This window comes from Nilaparvata lugens, chromosome 7, assembly GCF_014356525.2.
Source record: "Nilaparvata lugens isolate BPH chromosome 7, ASM1435652v1, whole genome shotgun sequence".
Classification (NCBI taxonomy): domain Eukaryota; kingdom Metazoa; phylum Arthropoda; class Insecta; order Hemiptera; family Delphacidae; genus Nilaparvata; species Nilaparvata lugens.
Window position 1 is genome coordinate 61834634 of NC_052510.1, and position 19253 is coordinate 61853886.

Consider the following 19253-nt stretch of genomic DNA (forward strand, 5'->3'; position numbering starts at 1 on the left):
TGAGTAGCCGACTCCACTAAATTCACAATCATGTCCAAAAAATTATAAATTCAAAACTGTCTTCCTAGTGGTTCGGAACCCATCAAAAGTTGTAGGGCATCTCATCATAATCATCCTTTTCACGCAAAAACTTGAAACTTATGACCGCATCATTTTAGGAAATAAATGAACAAAAAATTGGTTTACAATGATTTAAATTCTTTCAGGGAAAATTGAAAGTGTTCAAAAAAGCTATTGAATTGAGTTAATTCAGAGAAAGTTATGAGGAGTGTACAAGTGTCCCTGAAAACCACTGACATTTTTAGTTTTCTACAGAGGTTTATAGTGGCACTATTTTCTAGTGGATTTATTTACCATATTTATATGATAAAATTCATAATTTACAACCATAGATAACCTGTTTTTTGGTCGAAGTGAGTACCCTTAAGTTGTATGATCATATCAATCCGATTATTGAATATAAATGAGTTAATTGCGGGAGAGATCATGATTTTTTTACTTCCGATGTCTTCACCACGATCCTAGTATTGGAGAATTGTCATGTTTTCTGTCGTCTCCTAATCAGGGTTGTCAATAGTCGAGTAGACAGGTTGGCAGTTAGAGCAACCACTATCCTATTAGATGGTGGTATTAAATTTGCAAATGAGCTTGTTACTAAAAGCCCAAGATTACGCTATTACAGACAGCTATTATCTTTAGTAAGTACAGCCTATATAAAAATAATTTCTTAATGTTTAAATCCTTTCTTAGTTGACTATCTCCTGAACTATTAGACAAATTTTATCATAGATTCTCTTCTACTAATATTTCGCATTGACAACCTGTGATTGCCAATAGTTAGAGTGAATTCTTAGGAAAAACTCCTAGATACAACGTATCAAGAGAAGACTTATATAAAATTATGATTGAGACAATGAGAGTCCGAAGTAAAAATACAGGAACAATAGTTATGTGGTCCTTGGATCCCGACTGACACTCTCCTATAACTCCTACTGGAGGCCTATGTGGTGGTCATATTTATCTAATATGCAAAACACTTAATTTATTCTACTTGCACAAAAGTGAAATTCTGTTTTGCTAAGTCTTTGTAACTTAAGTAGTATAGTATTAAAGTTACGTTGCTTTGTCTATTTTTAATGTCCCGTCTAGGATTGTAGGGAAGTTAAAAGATCTGCCCTAATTCCACAGCATAATTCTTTGAAATGTTGAACGAAGTTCAAATTTTATACAAAGTGACTACTATTTGCTATTTTTACGTGCCGAGTGTTGAGTAAATGTACCGTTCAACTTGTAGTAATCATTTGTCTCTGATGATATTGAGTGAGAGGTCAATCAAATTGAAACATTTTGGAAAACTTTAAAATAATTTAGCACTAAATAATTTAAGCACTAAATAATGCTGACTGGCCGGTATTAAAACCAAATGATAGCAATCGTAGACTGACTGAAGATTTTGAAGAAGAGTACCTAACTTGATAGTTTGATTTTGGTTAGGACGTTGTAGAGTAAAGACCGCTTGTCAACTGTTGATTGAAACTATTTCAATAAATAAACCAACAATCAACGTTATTTTATGGAAGAAATTTGGCCAAATTACCTTATATCCTTTTTATCTTCATCGACTGGAGCTGGTGCAGTAGCTGTACTGTCATCTAAAACTGGTGATGAGACTGGTTGTTCATCAGTTGCTGGAACATCACCCTCTTGCTTTTTACCTATCCAACTACTCATTTGATTTGTTAAACCCGAAAACATGTTTATTGCTTTTTATTAGATAATACAACACCGAAAATATCAATAACAGGGCACTTCACAAAACTGAAATTGCGTACATGTCAAACTCGTATCAGCTGATCACGCATGTAGACGACCGCGAGTCTCGAGACGAACTGACAGAAAATAATCGAATCCCTCAGTTTGTTGACTGATTCTGCGCAGTAAAAAACATAAAATTAATTCAATAAATAACTAGTTACAAAATATAACATTTGATATCGGAATTGAAAATTTATTTTAATCAGTTTTATTACTTTTCAAAATTGCAATGCTCATAAGCTTCAAGAAGATGATCAAATCACTTTTAGGTCTCCAAATTACGAATAAAATATTTATAGATTAGAGTGGAGTTTTTTATAAACTGTTTATGAAATTTCTCTCATCAAGAATCAAATTTTTGATGCAACAATTGAAATAATTCTAAAAAGTGTATCAATTGTCGGTAAGCAGTTGGCTGCATTGTGCCATCTCAAGATGGAAAATGCCGCTTTGCGCTTTCTACAAAGATGGTTGATGGCGTTCATCGTTCCAAAAGTGACAATTTTTGATTTATCGTTTTAGAATCGCTGTATTATTGTGTTTTATATTAGTTATTTGTTTTGATTCTACTGTGACTATGTGAAGATTTTGAATCAAGGCTGATATACGCTGATAATGGCTTGGAAACATAGATGAGAAACATTCAAGGTTCTGAAGTAAGCATGTATACAATATTCAATTTGTTGACTACTGATCACATTATTTTATCTTGAGGCTCTATTTAATACTAGTAAATGAAAGCGAAATAATAAGTATTTTCGAAAGCTACAATCCTTATATTTTGTTGTCCCTAGATCGGAAGCTGCTAATTCTACTGCTATTGTCGCCACATCTCTTAAGCTTTTTGTGTACGAATTCCTCCATTTTCTAACCTCTTCTTCTTTGCGTTAACGTTAAATAGGTACTTTTAATACCCGTATTATCTACTTTAATAATAATATCTCTGCTACTAAGAAAAACTATCTACATATAACCTCAAAATTTAGTAATAGAATGTATCTTATGGTCTTCACGAGTGTAAAAAGGAAAATTATGTAAGGTTAGTTTTAGACGCTATGTCGGTTAAAATTTAAATCAGTCAAATTTACAGTTTGAAATGCAAGTTCCTATCACTAGTTATAATAATTATTATGCAATTAACATTTCACTTTAAATGTGTACTAAGCTTAATAACCATAAGTAGGTACTTGTTTTGTGCAAGGACGGCCACTAACAACAGGACAAGTGTTTTTGACATGTCTTCAAACAAGAAAAACATTCATGCAAAATACTTAGAAACAAAAACATGTTTGACAAGAGCTTTTAACATAATTCAACAACAAATAGCACTGGAAAATTACAAATTATAATAATGAAAAATAGCCTAACCTAACCTTATATCTAATAGAGCAGCAAAGAAAAACTAGAGCAACAATAGAAAAAATTGAAGATTCAAAAACCTAACCTTAAAAACTTTTGTTGGAAGTATTTCGCTGACACAAATGTATGACAAACATGTTCAATACACTTGTCCTGTCGTTGATGGCCACTCTAAAGAAGCGTCTACATTATTCAAGTTTACTTTGATTCATGGATTTTCAACGTTTGACTTGAATGGGCGATTTTGATAACGTTAAGTTAAGTTTACTTGACGCACTTCTCATACTTTTCTATTTGTGAGTCTTATACATTCTACATTGAATGACCACTGTTCATATCTGATTTTTTCATTTGCAGGTAGAATAAATGTACCATCAAAATTTAAGTTTAATCGAAAAGTCAAACATTTTCAACTTCTACAAAACTTGATGAAGTTTCTACATTGGCATAGTGGATTAAAGTTTTTGTTTTGTAAACCTGACTTGAAGTTTGCAAAATTAATAGGCCTACGTGCATTTTATACAAAACTTGAATTCATGAAAACGTGACTAATGTAAGGCTTGGCCCACACCAGTTAGTCATAATCAGACAAGTTTAGTCACAATACTTCACATTGTTGCTTATGACTCAACTCACACTGATTAGTCATTGCGATTAGAAATGTCCTCATAAGCAACTGTGTGAAGTATTGTGACTAAACGAGTCTGATCATGTTTTGTCTTGTCTTGACTAAAATTTCTGGAGTGGGCCTAGCCTAAAAGCTCCTTAGGGCATTGAACTAATTTACGGTAGGCTACGTGTTTCAGTGCACATAAATATTGTTCATAGAAGTAGTGTGAGCTTCATTGCCATATGTCTAATCTTATGTCAACCAAACTTTCGACGACTAAAATTTGAGGCAAAACTTCAAACTATAATCTTTTAAAAAATAACAAACATAATATAACTTATTTCTTTTTTACAGGTTTCTACAATGATTGGTTAATAATTATAACTCAATATGGAGAACGACCAAAAAGATGGCAGCACTGAAGGTGCCACAACTACCAACCTGAAAACGGTTGGCACTCCTGTCGTCAAAAAATCAGCTGTTGACGGTGAAGTCGATCAGAACAGTGTAGCCAACTGTAACAAATCTGAGATCTCGGACAGTGCTAGCGATGTGCCTGTCTCAAACGATAAAACTGACAACGGTCCAGTTGAATCTTCCGAAATAGCTTCGAATAGTGAAAAACTGAACAACAGTGTAGATAAAACTGTAGAACGTTTGTCGGATAGTTTAGATAATAGTTTGAGGGACGATAGTGTGGGTAGTTCACGTATGGAACAGACTTTGATGGGTGAGAAATCGGAAAAGGATGTCGTGGATGTGGGTACACCGAAAAGTGACAGTTTGCTTGCGGAAATGCGACAGATTTGCAATAAAACTGTGGCTGATGAAGAGGCGATGGATGTTGATGAATCTTTAACAATACCGGATGATGGGGATAGTGCTTCCAAGCTGTTAGAAGCTCCAAAAACTTGTTCTAGTATTATTAAGGAGGGTGAAAAACTAGTTGAAACCGGCAGCAAGTTGAAAGGTAGCGTGGACCAGGACGATAGTAATCTGGGATTGGATGAATCCAGCACGAATATGAGCGAAACGTGTTCGAAGTTTGTGTTGCAAGACTGTGATCAGGATTTGTCCCAGGATGAAGTCCAGGATGTGAACTGCATTGATCCTTTTGCACAGACCGGGGATGAAAGTATGGAGGTCGATGAAGTGGTGGATGACGTGAAGGAGAAGGAGAAAGAAAAAGCGGAGGAGAAAGAAAGTAGAAAGACAGAGGAGGAAAAGGAGAGTGAAGAGAAAGAGGAGGAGAAAAAAGAAGGTGAGGAAAAACGTGTTGAGGAGGAGAAAGTTGGAGATGATGAGGGAGAATTAGATAAAGATGGGGGAAAGAAAGATAGTGGAGAAAAGAATGAGGAGGAATCAGGTGAGGTTAAGAAGGTGAGTGAAGAGAAGAGATTGGATGAAAGTGGTGATGGAAAAGTTGTAGAGAACGAGGTTGAGGAAGATGGTCTAGATGAAGCTATGGAGGTTGATGGTAAACTACAATCAAAACCAACTGAGGAAAAGGATCTCGAAAATGAGGAGAAAAACGAGGAAGACTGCGTAGAAAAACTGAGTGAAGAAAGTGTTGATAAAGACGCTGTCAAGGAAAGTGAGAATAATTCTAGTAAAGATGTGTTGAATGTAGAAAAGGGTGAAAATAGTTCTAGTAAAGAAGTGCTGACTGGTGAGAAAAGTTCTAGTAAAGAGGTGGAATCTATTGATAAAGATGAGAGTAGTTCAAATAAAAAGGTGGTATCTATTGATGAAGATGGAAATAGTTCTAGTAAAGAGGTGTCGACTGTTGATAAAGATGGGAGTAGTTCAAGTAAAGAGGTGGTAACAGGTGAAGAAATTGAAAAAAGTAGTACGAAAAAATTGGTGGCTGATAAGGATAAAAATAGTTCTAGTAAAGAAGTAGACAACGAAGAGGATGATTGTGTGCTTGTAGTGGAGGATGGGGAGAAGAAGGGAGAAAGTGAAGAGAAGAAAGGAGAAGAAGAGCAGAAAACAAAGGAGGAGAGTAGTACAGATGGGGGAAAGAAAAGTGGTGATAAAGTAAGTGAAACTCCTATGATTAAAGTGATAAGTCTGGCTTCTTCCTCTTCTCTTTCTTCCAATAACGAGGATGGTGCAGCGAAGAAAACTGAAGGAAAAGAAGCGGATAAGGGAGGATCGGCAGAGATTGAAATAGACGAAGACATCTGTATAATTCCGGATACGGTGAGACTACCGCCGGGTAAGGACGGTAAGAATGGTAGTACCCCCTCCACTCCTGTAGCGTCCACTAGTGGCAACAAAGTTCTGAATGAAGTTTCGTCGTTCACGAATCGGATAAAAGTTGTCAAAATGGAAACGGAAGTCAAGCAGGAATCTCCGACATCGTCGAGACCCAAACGGCAGGCTGCTACCAAGGCTGATGCGCAGATTAAGGTTAGTTTTGAGTGGGTTCCGAACCACCTTTTTCATAATATATTTACATAGTTTCATAGTAATTTATTCAAGCGTTACTAACTGATTGCAACTCTCACCAGCGGGCAAGGCTCAATTCCTTTTGCTGGTGATGCCAAATTACACATGAAAAGTATCTAGGCTAATTAATTATGAAAGTTTCAAAATTAGACGCATTTAGCGCATTAGTGAAGTAGCTAAATTAGGCCTACGTCACTTCTACCTACCGATGTTTCAAATCTGAAATTTCTTTGAGCCAATCTATTGAAAAGTTACAGTTGAGCAGATTGTTAATAATGAAAACACAAATATAAATTGTCAAACATATTCTATTATAATACTATTTACAACAGGTTTCATGGCTACACCAGCTACATCTTCAGCTGTCATGTTGCAAACAAGTTGTAAAAATTTCAACTTGTTTGCAACAAACAGTACAGCTGTCTGTAAACATTACAACTTGTTTAAAACAAACAGTACAGCTGTCTTGTTGCAACAAGTTGTAAATGACTGCTGAAGATGTGGCTGGTTAAGGCCCGCCGCAAAGTAGACCCACGCTAATCCACGAAAAGCAACCCACGCCGTGGGATGTTTTGTAAACCATTGCTATGGAATTATTCATAATCAATCAGCTGACAAGTGGATTATTCATTGCATGTATTACACAGATGTCTGGAGAAGCTTAGCAATGGTTTGCAAAACATCCTACGGGTGTGGGTTGCTTTTCGTGGATTAGCGTGGGTCCACTTTGCGGCGGGCCTAAGCCACATCTCCAGGTACTGTTGTAAATAGTTTATAATAATAAAAAGTTTTTGACAATTCCTATTTGTGTTCTCATTATTGAAAAATACCACAAAATTATGTACAGCATAACTTTAAATATTGTTAATAATTGTAGATTGACGACAGAAACACCTAAAATTTAGTCCAACATTTGCATGAACTCTATCTAATCCAAGAACACACTTGGATAGAAAATAATTATAAAAAATAATTATAGAAAAATAACTTTGAACACAACTAATTTATAGAAATGTCGATCAGTTTTTATTGATTAGCACTCACGGATCAAAAGAATCAATAAGTTTCAATTGTCTTGTCTTCTTTCAAATTAATATCAATTTCTTCCTTTAATTAGTTGATCATCATTGGGTCCAACCAAACCACTGATGGTCAATTAACAATTTATCAAATTTGTTGTGTTCAATTGACCTTCCATGGATAAATTTATTAGTCAGTTCCAATGTTTATTGAATGTACGGTAGGTGAAGAGTTGTTTTTTTAAATAAATTGTAATTTATTTATCTTTCAACAGGCCACAGTAAAAGAATTCGAACTGTACAACGACGAAGAGGAGAGAGAGAAGGAAAATGAAGAAGATGATAACAAACTGTGCAAGCAGTGTCAAAAGGTATGTTTCTCTTTTTAACATGTTACTTTCATAGTGAGGTTCACGTTATAGTGGCAGTATTTGATCAACATTGGTGTTGCTATCCTTGTCTATCATTCGACAAAGCAGATAGCGCTATTCTTTTCTAGCTCCCTAAGTTCCCAAATCGTTTTCTAACAATACAAGTCATACGAGGCGTTTTTCAGGCGTTTCCAGACGAGTTGGCAGAGTAGAAAGCTCTCCAATTGGCTGATTATCAGCTGATTCCCGAACACTCAGGTCTTGCCCTTATATGTTTTGAACTTCATTTTAATTTCCTAACATTTTTCTATTATTTTTCACTGTGCAATGTATGCAATTAAAGATAGATTTCCTCATGACAGTGACAGTAAAAATATAATTCCTACGCGTTCTAATTGCACTATTCACACTCAGCCCAGATGAGCTAGTATGAATGATCCCACTATAGTGAGGTCCACGTTATAATGGCAGTGGAGAAAGATAGGAGAACAACGTTGCTGAACCTCTGTCTTGTCAATGCTTTCTATAGACGGTAGCTGATAGGCTACAGGTTTGTTGATGTAATATTAACTATTCATTCTCGTTTAAAATAATCGATTACATTTTATCAAGCAAGAAATTATATTTTTCAATAACTTCATAATTAAGATGAAATATTTTGTTGATCAATTATTAATTCTATTATTTAAGACGATCTGGCTACAGAGCAAAGCGAGAAAGAGATAGCGCTATCTGCTTTGTTGAATGATAGACAAAGATAGCTATACCGTTGCTAATCAAACACTGCCATTATAACGTGGACCTCACTATAGAACTTATGGGCATTATATTCTCACTCAATGTTATGTGGGAATCTGGCTATAATCATAGAGAAAAGACAGCATACAAAGATATCCCATAGGGATAAAATGAAAATATAAATCTCAGTACCCCATTAAATGTGCACACCATGTCCGAAACATGTGATAAAATAATTTAAAAGGGTACTGAGATCTATAATTTATTTATATTAAAAGTAGTCCTAAAGAAAAAAGACAATATCACTTAGGGTGTGCTTAGGAATTATGCTTTCACTGATATTTGGGAACCTAGCTTCAATCTTCAATTGGGAATCAGCTACCGTGGGATAACTTCTATGCTAACTTTTCTCTATGGTATGATTTTTCCCAGTATTGACATTCATTATACAGGGTGTTTGAAAAAGAACTCCCTAGTTTTAGGTATGAATTTAATGTGTAAATTGATGGAAAACTACATCAACAAGTACATACAATTAAAGAGAGAACCTTCAAGTTTTGTTTAAAATCAGTACACTTCAACATGGGATCCATTTGTTGCCCTGCACACGTCCAGACTATATTCAAGTTCTCGCCATGTATTCACCAACATATCAGGTGTAACTATCCTAACCACCGTGATGATTCTTTCCCGTAAATGGTTCATGTCTCGGATTTTTTCACTGTACACAACATTTTTCATGTGTCCCCAAAAGAAAAAGTCCAGATGGGTTAAGTCCGGGCTTTGTTGTGGCAAGCAATTGGGCCAGCTCTCCCTATCCACTTTCACGGAAAGTCCGAACTCAACTGAGGGAACTGTTCCCTGGCGCCGTCTCAAGGTCAAGCAGGTCTGCTAACTGCAGGGGGACAGAACTTGTTACTGAATAAAACACTATAGTGAGGTCCACTTTATAATGGCAGTGGATAAAGATAGGAGAATAGCGATGACGATTCTCTGCATTAATTAATTATATTTCTACTCTGTCAAAAACATAATTGGCATCGTTGTGGACCTAGAAAAGGATAGTACCACCGGCTTTGTCGAATGATAGACAAGGATAGCAAAACCAAAGTTGAACAAATACTGTCATTATAACGTGGACCTCACTATACAAACTAGAATAATGTATATCACTTTTTACAGATTCTATGACGTATCAAAACTAGGGAGTTCTTTTTCAAACACCCTGTATTTTACATTCATTTGTACTTTTTTTAATATTAGTTTTTATCTGTTTTATTGTAGGTAAAGCCATGTAAATTCAACATTCTGAACAAGAACAAAGTGGTGAGTCACCTCTGCAGCGAGGAATGTGTGCATGGGTATAAGAACGCACTGCTGGCCGCCGATAGGGCGCGCGGTGTGGGAGGAGGTGTGCCCAGCAGCCCGGCGGGCGCGGCTAGCGGTCCGGTGGGCAGGGCCAGCAGCGGCACTGGTGGGGGAAGCAGCAGTGGTGGGGGTAACGTACACATCAACGAGGCGGGAGAGTTTGAGCGTGCGTGCAGTCAGTGTCGGTCGGCCCTCGTGATGGGTGAGAGTGTCCTCAGCTGGGAGACCATGGACTTCTGTAACGAGGATTGTTTGAGTGAGTGTAAAACGTAGGATAAGTTTGATAGGATAGGATAGGTTTGTCACCATGTTAACGAGTGGAGGCATAGTTTTTTAATAAACATTGTTATGGTAAACGCAAATTGGAGAGGCGGGTGATGGTGGCACCCCATCTCTGAGTGAAATTGGTAAATTCCAAGCAGTAAAAAAGTTCGTCTGCTTTGTGTTTGTTTAGGCCTACATTTGAAATGTTATCATAACCCGACTTCTCAAATGTTTATCAAGATTTTTCAAATTCAGTCATAAATTTATGTAAATTTTACATTTAACGTCGAGCGCTTAGCTCTAGGGACAAACTAATTCCGCTAGATCGCTCCAGCTGTACTATTCACTTGCTGCCGCCCGAGCATAGCAGGCGTAAACCGTGCTTTAAAGGTAAGGTACACATACCAGCGACTATTATCGTGTCTATAAAAGAAGTTTAAGCATCAACTTTATTCATCAGCGTTACAAGTTGCTATGAATTTGAAGTCTATAGAACGAACATTGAATGTGAAAAAGGAGTTTAAAATGCATAAAAATTTGATTTTTTCAGATTTTCAAAAACAAAGTTGACGTAATTTTTGCTATATTGAAGAGGAGACTTGCATATTTTTCTCAAATTTTTCTGACCAGTAGTTTTTGTAGGGTATGTGTATCATCTGCCTCAAAAAAGTGACTTTTGAAGCCCTATTGTTAGCTAACAGAAGCTGATAAAAATATTTCAATTGCATAGATTATGTCCTAAGAACCTGTCCAATAGATTAGAAAAAGAAAAAAAAAATGAAAAATAAAATTATTGAATGCACAACCTCAAGTAAAAAGATACCAAAAATAAGAAACGAGTTGCATCAATTCAAGCCTTCACAGAACCGTTGTAATTGGACTAGTGACTAGTATTTGTTTGTTTTTCTCCAAAACATAAGTAAAACCTAAAATTTTATTATGATTTTAATATTGTCATATGATTGACACATCTCCAATATTTAGAGTTTGATATTTACCAATGTCATTCATAAAAAGCAGAGTGCCAGCATCATCCGCCTCTCCAATTTGCGTTTACTGTAACTCTGAAGACAGAGTTTTTAGACATTGTTATCAGATAACAGATTCTGTTATCGAGAGAGAGCAGAAATTGAAATCATTGCTATCTGTTAGTGACTGTAGAACTGCTTGAACTAGAGCTTGAACAATGTATGTTGGCGAGACTCTAGCGCCTCATAGCTTGAACTAATAGAACTACGTTGACGACTGCTTTGAACTAACTCATGCCTCTGCTACACTCTCGCCAAGAGTGCACTACCTCCGTAAACAAAGCCGTAGTGCATTCGTGTGACGTCAGCACAGGTAGGGCTCCTACACCAATAGAAACACTAGCTGATATAGATTAGCTGAAATCAACGAATTTTCATTAGTGTAGGAGCCCTACCTGTGCTGACGTCACACGAATGCACTACGGCTTTGTTTACGGAGGTAGTGCAAGAGTGTCGCCGAGTTGCTTGATGAATGTCTAATGCCGCATCCACACTCTCGCCAAGTGCTTACAAATAACAACTAGCACGAGAGTGTGGATGGGTGGTTTGCCAGCGCTCACCTTCACTGGCCTTGGCTTGCCATCGCTCAGATTTTTGTCGAGCGAAGGCGGGTGGCCAGCCGAGCATCCACAAATGGTCACATATGCAATGTGGATGCCAAGACCAACGTGGTAAGCTTGGCCAGTGACTTGGTGAGAGTGTGGACTAGGCATAACGTTTCTGATCGACATTAAACGGAGTGAAAGCGAGCAGTAGCATAGTAGCATAGCCACCTCTAATACAAGGCCCCGGCCTACGATATTGCAACGTCGCAGTGTAGTCCTAGAATCTAATACATGATTGGTGGAAAAGATTCTAGGCCTACGCTGCGACGTTGCAATATCGTAGGCCGGGACTTGTATTAGAGGTGGCTATGATAGTAGTCATCCAAACTCTCGCGTTCGTCGTCATTCATACCAACTCGTCGAGAATTGAGCGCCGGCATCAGAATTGTCCTCCGATTGGTTAATTCTCACCAGCAACTGATTCTCAGCCAATCGGAGGACAATTCTGAGGGTCGGCCGACAGTGTAAAAACGGCCAATCTTAGCATTCCCTTATTGAGTTGTTCAAATTCAGTTGTTACTGGAAAATACAAGAGTGGAAACATATCACCTTGTAATGAGTTGAATGGCAAAATTCAAATTTGGTTTTATTGTGTTTTTACCATACAGTAGATAAAAGGTAGCATAAGAAGATATTCCATTGTATGGGACGTTCATGTTCTAAATTTTAAGCTGATTTTTGTTAACGCAAGCCGATACGATCAACTCATGAAATACATATATTTAGGATTCAAAAGTGGGCAGTTAGAGTGATGGTGGGTGAATCTATCAGAGCAAGTTGTAGAGGTTATTTCAAAGAGTTAAAGATTCTCCCACTACCAGGTGTATATATTTTGGAGGCTCTTTGTTTTATTGATAAGAATAAAGATAGGTTCAATATAGGAGAGTTGTTCCACTCATACAATACCAGATATAGACAAACCCTTAACCTAGCTCCGCAGTGCAGGCTGGTTGCTTGGCTGAATCGGACTAGGCGCTGAGACAGCAAATAATAGCAGCGTTGGTGGGAATGCGAGCGGCCGCAGTAACGTCTTCCACCCAGCAATGGTCGGCGTAGTTCCGCCTAGTGGACAGACGAAAGATCAAACCAGTCGGTTATTTGATCCCTCCAGCCAGGCTTAGCCAAGCAGCCGAGACAATAGAACAATGGAGTGGCGGTCTTATTCGCGTTCATCAGCAGTTTTCTTTCTCACGATTATTTTGATTTTTGTGTGCCAATAATAACACTCCAGTCACCAGTAAAAAGTTCCCAGAAACGTGGTGTACTACCATATTAATGACTTTTCATGATGATTTTTAATTATTTAGAAACATTGTTGACATTCTGAGCCTTTAGGCTAAACTTGGGGTCGCTGAGAACGAATCTGCAATCAGAATTTCTCTATCACGAAAAATAACGAAAAAATCCAGCTGTTGATCTTCCGGCAACCGTTAACAGTCATCCTGCAATGCGGCCGAAACACTTCCAAGCCAGACACCCATCTCGAATGACAACAACGCCAAGCTGTAAGAAACCATCTTGCTCTGCGGCGCTAGGTTCAGAGATGACATTCATCGAACTGGTATGTATGAGAGGGGGGTAAAGAGTGCAGGGATTCGGCTTTATAATTCATTGCCAACACGCGTAAAGGCTCTTACAGGTGAAAAGTTCAGAATTAAGGTGAGGGAGGAGTTGTTGCAGGTTTGTCCTTATTCCAGTGAGGAATTCTTTTTGCATTATGGAATGCAAAGATTGACGATTTAGATTATAATTGACAAATCCTTATACCCCTTTCATAGGTGGTCAGTGGGATGAAAAAATGAAATGAAAAGAAAATGAAAAATTACTGTCGACTACTGTCTGTTATTACTGTTCTGGCCGGGTGAGAGTGCAAGAACGGCACAGTATGAGAGACTACCAGCGTCACATAGTTTAACAAAAAATAAGTACTAGGACTATCAACTTGAGTTAAAATTGAAAATTGAAACATAAACACCCTATACAATGGGATTTCTTCTTGTGCTATACTTTCTCTATGGTTTTACTTGGGCAAATACCAGAAGTGTCTGGGTTCTCACTTCATCTACTACAGCGATTCGATTACTGCTGCCAGTTGAAAGTGAATTTAACCATTTTTTTGTGTGTGTGTTTTACTTAGGCAAGTACCAGAATTGCTTGGGTTCTCACTGTGCCTACTGCAGCAAGTCAGTGCAGCAGAGCAGCCTTGGCAAGTACTGTGTGAGGTTCGGATACCACATTCGCCAGTTCTGCAGCGCCAACTGTCTGGAGGAGTACAAGCGAGGACTCAAGGTGTGCAGTTTCTGTCAGAAGGACATATCCTCCTTGGAGACTGGCTTCCTGGCACCTGTCGGGGATAAGGGCACTTTCAAGGTTGGTACTAGGCACAATACAACTTTAATCAATACATATTGAGGTCCACGTTATAATGGCAGTGCTGAAATATATAATGACAGTTGTTGATTCTCTGCCTTGCCTGGATAGCTGACTTATGTATTTTTTTCTTTAGGGCTACTTTTGAATATAGATAAAAATATAAATTTGAGTATCCTTTTTAAATTTTTCAAGTATAAATTAGAGTCAGAATCAAGTCAAAATACAGTCGAACCTCTTTATAACGAACCTCCACTTAACGAAATCCTCTAAGCAACGAATTTTCACCTCGTCCCATGACATTTTAGAGTTTTGGCTGCTTATTTACCTCTATTTAACAAATTTCGGACCTCTCAACAACAAAGTTTTCTCTTGACTTCAACATACAAAATGTAGTGTGTATAGGAAGCAGACGATCATTTTCAAGGAATTGTTTAGTTTCAGAAGAAAGGTCAGTAATAATGGACTATAGGACTAGAAATGAATGGCAATTCAATTAGGAAGAGTATCAACAGTAGGTGGACAGTCAATAAAGGATGAAACACATGTCGGAAATTGAATGCAAGCTACTGGAAATAGACTTCCAAGAACTTGTCATTCGTAGACCAGGCAGGTAAACCACTAGACTTTCTTATCCTTGCTTTTGCCAGACATTTCAATTGTTAGAACTCGCCATTCATAGATAAAGGAACGGGAATGCTGGATTTTTCCCTCCTCCCACCATTTGCTTTTGTCACACATTTCAATTTTGCTGGTTAAGTTACTGTACTCAGTTTCATTCAATTTCTAAAAAATCCTGATCAGATTCTAAAACTAAGTGTTGCTAATGATTTGCAACATTGTAAATTTGTACATTTGATGATACTGATAACCGGTGATAGAATTGGTGACTGTAATGCACGAGAAAAATCGTCCATTGTCAGAGAATTTAATCACTGAAAAGGCTTTAGAAATTTCAGTATCATTGGGATACAGTAGCTCCAAAGTAAACGACTGGTTAGAAAAATTTAAAAAACTGGGATGATATCGTTCAAAAAGTGATATCGGGTGAAAGTGCTAGTGTTGATATGTACCCTCTTGTGAATTCTGGAAAGAAAATGTTCTCCGAAAAGTTCTATATAATATTAAAAACCGAAAGACGATTTCAATGTTGATGAGAGTGGTATATTCTTCAAATGTTTGGCCAATAAGACACTAACTACCGCCCAAATAATTTAACTATCGCCCTTGATATATTATAAGATCCATAAGAATGTGGCAGTTTCCTTCACAGAGCAACCTCTCAATAACGAATACCTCTCTGCAGCGAATTTTTTCTCGGGATAATCAACTTCGTTATACAGAGGTTCAACTGTACTTGAAAATGGCATTAGTAGCCGAAACATGTCTTGATAAAATAATTTAGAAAGGGTACTCAGATTTATATTTTTATTTATATCTGACTATATTGATATACCTGATGTAATATTAACTGTTGATTTAGTTGAGCATAATCAATGGTATATTTATGAAATATATTTTTCATTGATTGAATTATAGATTTTCATAATTGAGATTGAATATTCTGTTAATTATATTTCTATACTAGCCGTCAGGCTCGCTTCGCTCGCCATATCCGTCTCCCTGGACCCCCGCCCAGGCTCCGCCCCCTGGACCCCCGACTGGATCGACCAAGAATGAAATCAGCAGGCTCGCTTCGCTCGCCTGCTTTTTCATTTGAGCATTTTTATCATATGTTAGTCGGGGGCCAGACTAAACGTCTGGCTAAACGGATATGGCGAGCGAAGCGTGCCTGACGGCTAGAAATATAATATTCCCAGGATTGAAGTAGCAGTGCCCAATCAATTTTTCCGCGATAAATGCATTTAAATCTTCAACTTGGTGCCAACCTAACAAAGTCAACTCAACTTAATGCCAACCTGACAAAATTATTAATTTAGTTGCCAGTCAACAACTGTTTCGAAGAGGTACTCTATCTAGATTATAGTTCTATAGTAACATATGATATGGAAATTTCAATTATAATTAAGAGATTGGGAGAAGAAGAATATATATGCTAAAAGACGAACTTTAAACCCTTAAAAACAACCCTTAGAGTTAAAATATTGCCAAAAGATTTCTTAGTGCGCCTCTAAAGGGCCAACTGAACATACCTACCAAATTTTAACGTTTTTGGTCCGGTAGGTAGATTTTTAATAGCCTACTGCGAGTGAGTGAGTGAGTGAGTCAGTCAGTCAGTCAATGAGTGAGTGCCATTTCGCTTCTATATATATAGATTGTTAAAAAAAATGATTTGGTAACGTTGTTGAGGTAGAAAAGGATAGCGCTATCTGCTTTGTCGAATGATAGACAAGGATAGCAACACCAATGTTAATCGAATACTGCCATTATAACGTGGACCTCACTATAATGGTAACCGTCCACTTGAACGGTCGTCCATTGGAACCGTTTACGTCAGTCTAGTTCAGTAGTTGGCTGGTTGCCAATTATTGAATTAACTACTATCATAACCACCAAATCTTTTCATAAACAATGATTCTATTGAGATTTTGAAAATTGAATAAACAAATATCCACTAAATTAGTTATTCATTACAATAATATTACCTTCATATCCTATTTTTTCAGCAATCTTTGTCCACAGATTCCTTTGAACAACATGACGATGATATCTTTTGTCTCGCATATCCCACAATGGAACATGCTCTTGGACCAAACTTACAACTTTTCATTGTTCATAGTTACAACTTTATAAAACAGAACAACTTCAAACAACAAGACTGTGAAACAATTTTAGGTTAGGAACACTTTGTTGTCTCAGCTCGAGTAGTTAGTTCGGCCGGATAGAGCCGGAAAATCCCATTCAATTCGTATCGAAAAATTAATCGGCCGGAGACGGCCGTGCACGACCGTATGAATCTGTTGCAATGGACGAGCATCTATTCCTTTCTTTGTTGGGGGATCGTTCGGTCGCGTTCGGTAGTTTTCGGCCGATGCTAGTTCGGACGAAAACGGTTCTAGTGGACGGCCCACCTATCGTTGACCTTTTTTTTAATTATCTTCTCTCTTCTTCAACTTTTTTCTTATTTTGTCACAACTTTGCTCTCTTCTTTCTTATCCTCGCCATTCTTTCCTACTCTGTTTTGTCTTCTTTTTTCTTCTACTACTACTACTACTCCTACTTTTTCTTCTTCTACCACTTCTTATTGTTATTGTTTTTCTCTCTTTTTCTTCCTCTCCTTCATCTCTACGTTCTTTACCTTCTCTCTTTTGAATTCTTCTTCCTCTTCTACTTCTGTCTTCTTTTGTCTTCCTCATCATCATAATTATCATCTCCACCTTGTTTCCCCTCAGAATCCCATGTTGTGTTTCGGATTATCATCATCATCATCTTTCACCTACTAATATTCTCTCTTTTTCTTCCTCTCCTTCATCTCGACGTTCTTTACCTTCTCTCTTTTGAATTCTTCTTGTTCTTCTTCCTCTTCTACTTCTGTCTTCTTTTGTCTTCCTCATCATCATAATTATCATCTTCACCTTGTTTCCCCTCAGACTCCAATGTTGTGTTTCGGATTATCATCATCATCTTTCACCTACTAATATTCTCCTTGTTGTGTTGTGTGTTTGTCAGGACTTTTGCACGCAGCAGTGCATGGAGCAGTACGACCGTCTGAGCAACAACCAGCCGGCGCCGGCGGAGACGCACCCGTGCGACGTCTGCAATGAGACCAAGCTGGTCTGCGTACAAGTCGCCGTCGACTCCAAGCTCAGCAAACTCTGCTCCGAGGTCTGTTTTGCCGCCTTCAAGTTCGTCAACGAGGTCACTGTCGGTATGTTTCACTTTCACACTATCTATTTAGAGCAGCTACTATCGTAACGTCATGGTAGATAGATAAAAATCAGAACGCACGTCAGCTCGTCACATGTTTTTTTAGTGTCAATTTTAATTGGCGTGAAGTCACAATTCCCAGGTTCAATTGCGTATACATGTGCTGTATCTCTTAAGCTGCGTACAGATATACGCGCCTCCAACCCGATCCGCCCTCGTTCCTCCATCGCTCCGCCCTCGTTCCTCCATCGCTCCGCAGTCGCTCCGCCCCCGCTCTGCAGTCGCACCGATCATGAACGTTACGGGAGATTAGCTCTTCTCACGTTCCACTCTTGCTCACCGGTCAATCATCAATCGCTCTGCTGGAGTGACGTTCGGTTGCGGAGCAGAGCGAAAGTCGGTACGCACCTTAAGACTGGCCACTAACAGTTGGACTTGGATGTTTATCATGCGCACACACACTTGTTCGTCATACATGTTTTGTCATCAGCGAGAGACTTCTATCATAAAATGAACAACCAATGAATAAGCCACTGGTAAACTACAAATTATAATGATACAAAAGTAATTGAATCTCAAATAGAGCAGCGAATAAAAATGGGCAAAAAGTTGGAGACAAAAAATCAACCTAAAAAAAATGTTCGAAGTCTTTTGCTGATGACACAACAATGAATGACTTGTGTGTACACACATGTTCAGCACACTTGTCCTGTCGATAGTAGCCACCCTAACTTAACCTGAAACTACGTAAACCTTGAAGTAGGTTCGCCGAACCTCCTCACTTACCGATTCCGGTACGGCTCAATATCAGCGTAATCAGACACAATTGGAGAGCTTCCTGTCGTGTCGTGATCAGTCACAGCCGGAGAGCTTCCTGTCGTGTCGTGCCGTGTCGTCCCGAAAGCGGTAAGTGTAAAAACGGCCAATGGCTCACACTCTAGTCAATGGCCCCCATATGAATAAAACCAGAGAAAATGCTCATGAGCAAAAGCATTGAGCATAAGGTTTTGCTCATGAGCAAAAGGTAGAAGCAAAAGCATTTGCTCATTTTTATATGAATAAGCTTTACCTTATGCTCCTGAACTCTGGAGCAAATTCTCAGGTATTTTAGAGATTTTTCATCAGCTGATTCGCTTTTGTAGCCTTAGTTTGTTTTTATAGCTCACGGAAGCGCTAAATATGCAAATAGGGTGCACCGCTTGTGTTTGCGTCGTCTGCTCTGTTTTCTATTTATGATAGAGTTTTAGGTTAGTTGAGTTTAGAATTTTGAAATAATAGCGTGAAAAAATGTCATCTCTATAATAATCTTCAGCATATTCTTATAATATCAATAGCCTTCTTATAATCGTCTACACTCTCATCTTCTTAAATGCCTATTTCTTATTTTGTGATGGCTATCTTTATAACAGGTAGCTTTTGTATTT

General features: G+C 38.0%; 2 protein-coding genes across 3 annotated transcripts in view; one reads left to right on the forward strand and one right to left on the reverse strand.

Annotated features, from left to right (window-relative positions):
* Positions 1 to 1892, reverse strand: part of LOC111046640 (synapse-associated protein 1) — a 91520-nt gene extending 89628 nt beyond the window's left edge. The window contains 1 exon segment of the mRNA XM_039433315.1: positions 1598 to 1892. Within this exon segment, the coding sequence (XP_039289249.1) occupies positions 1598 to 1755 (158 nt within the window). The 5' untranslated portion in view covers positions 1756 to 1892.
* Positions 1893 to 2242: 350 nt separating this feature from the next.
* LOC111047151 (zinc finger MYM-type protein 3) overlaps positions 2243 to 19253 on the forward strand; it is a 56411-nt gene continuing 39400 nt past the window's right edge. The window contains exons 1-7 of one of the 2 annotated variants that reach the window (XM_039433317.1): positions 2243 to 2471; positions 4139 to 5443; positions 5477 to 6199; positions 7533 to 7628; positions 9651 to 9990; positions 13769 to 14001; positions 17632 to 17830. In XM_039433317.1, coding sequence (XP_039289251.1) covers positions 4175 to 5443; positions 5477 to 6199; positions 7533 to 7628; positions 9651 to 9990; positions 13769 to 14001; positions 17632 to 17830 — 2860 coding nt within the window. In that variant the 5' untranslated portion in view covers positions 2243 to 2471; positions 4139 to 4174. Of the gene's footprint in view, positions 2472 to 4138; positions 6200 to 7532; positions 7629 to 9650; positions 9991 to 13768; positions 14002 to 17631; positions 17831 to 19253 lie in introns of both variants that reach the window. The other variant, XM_039433316.1, reaches the window with a different exon arrangement.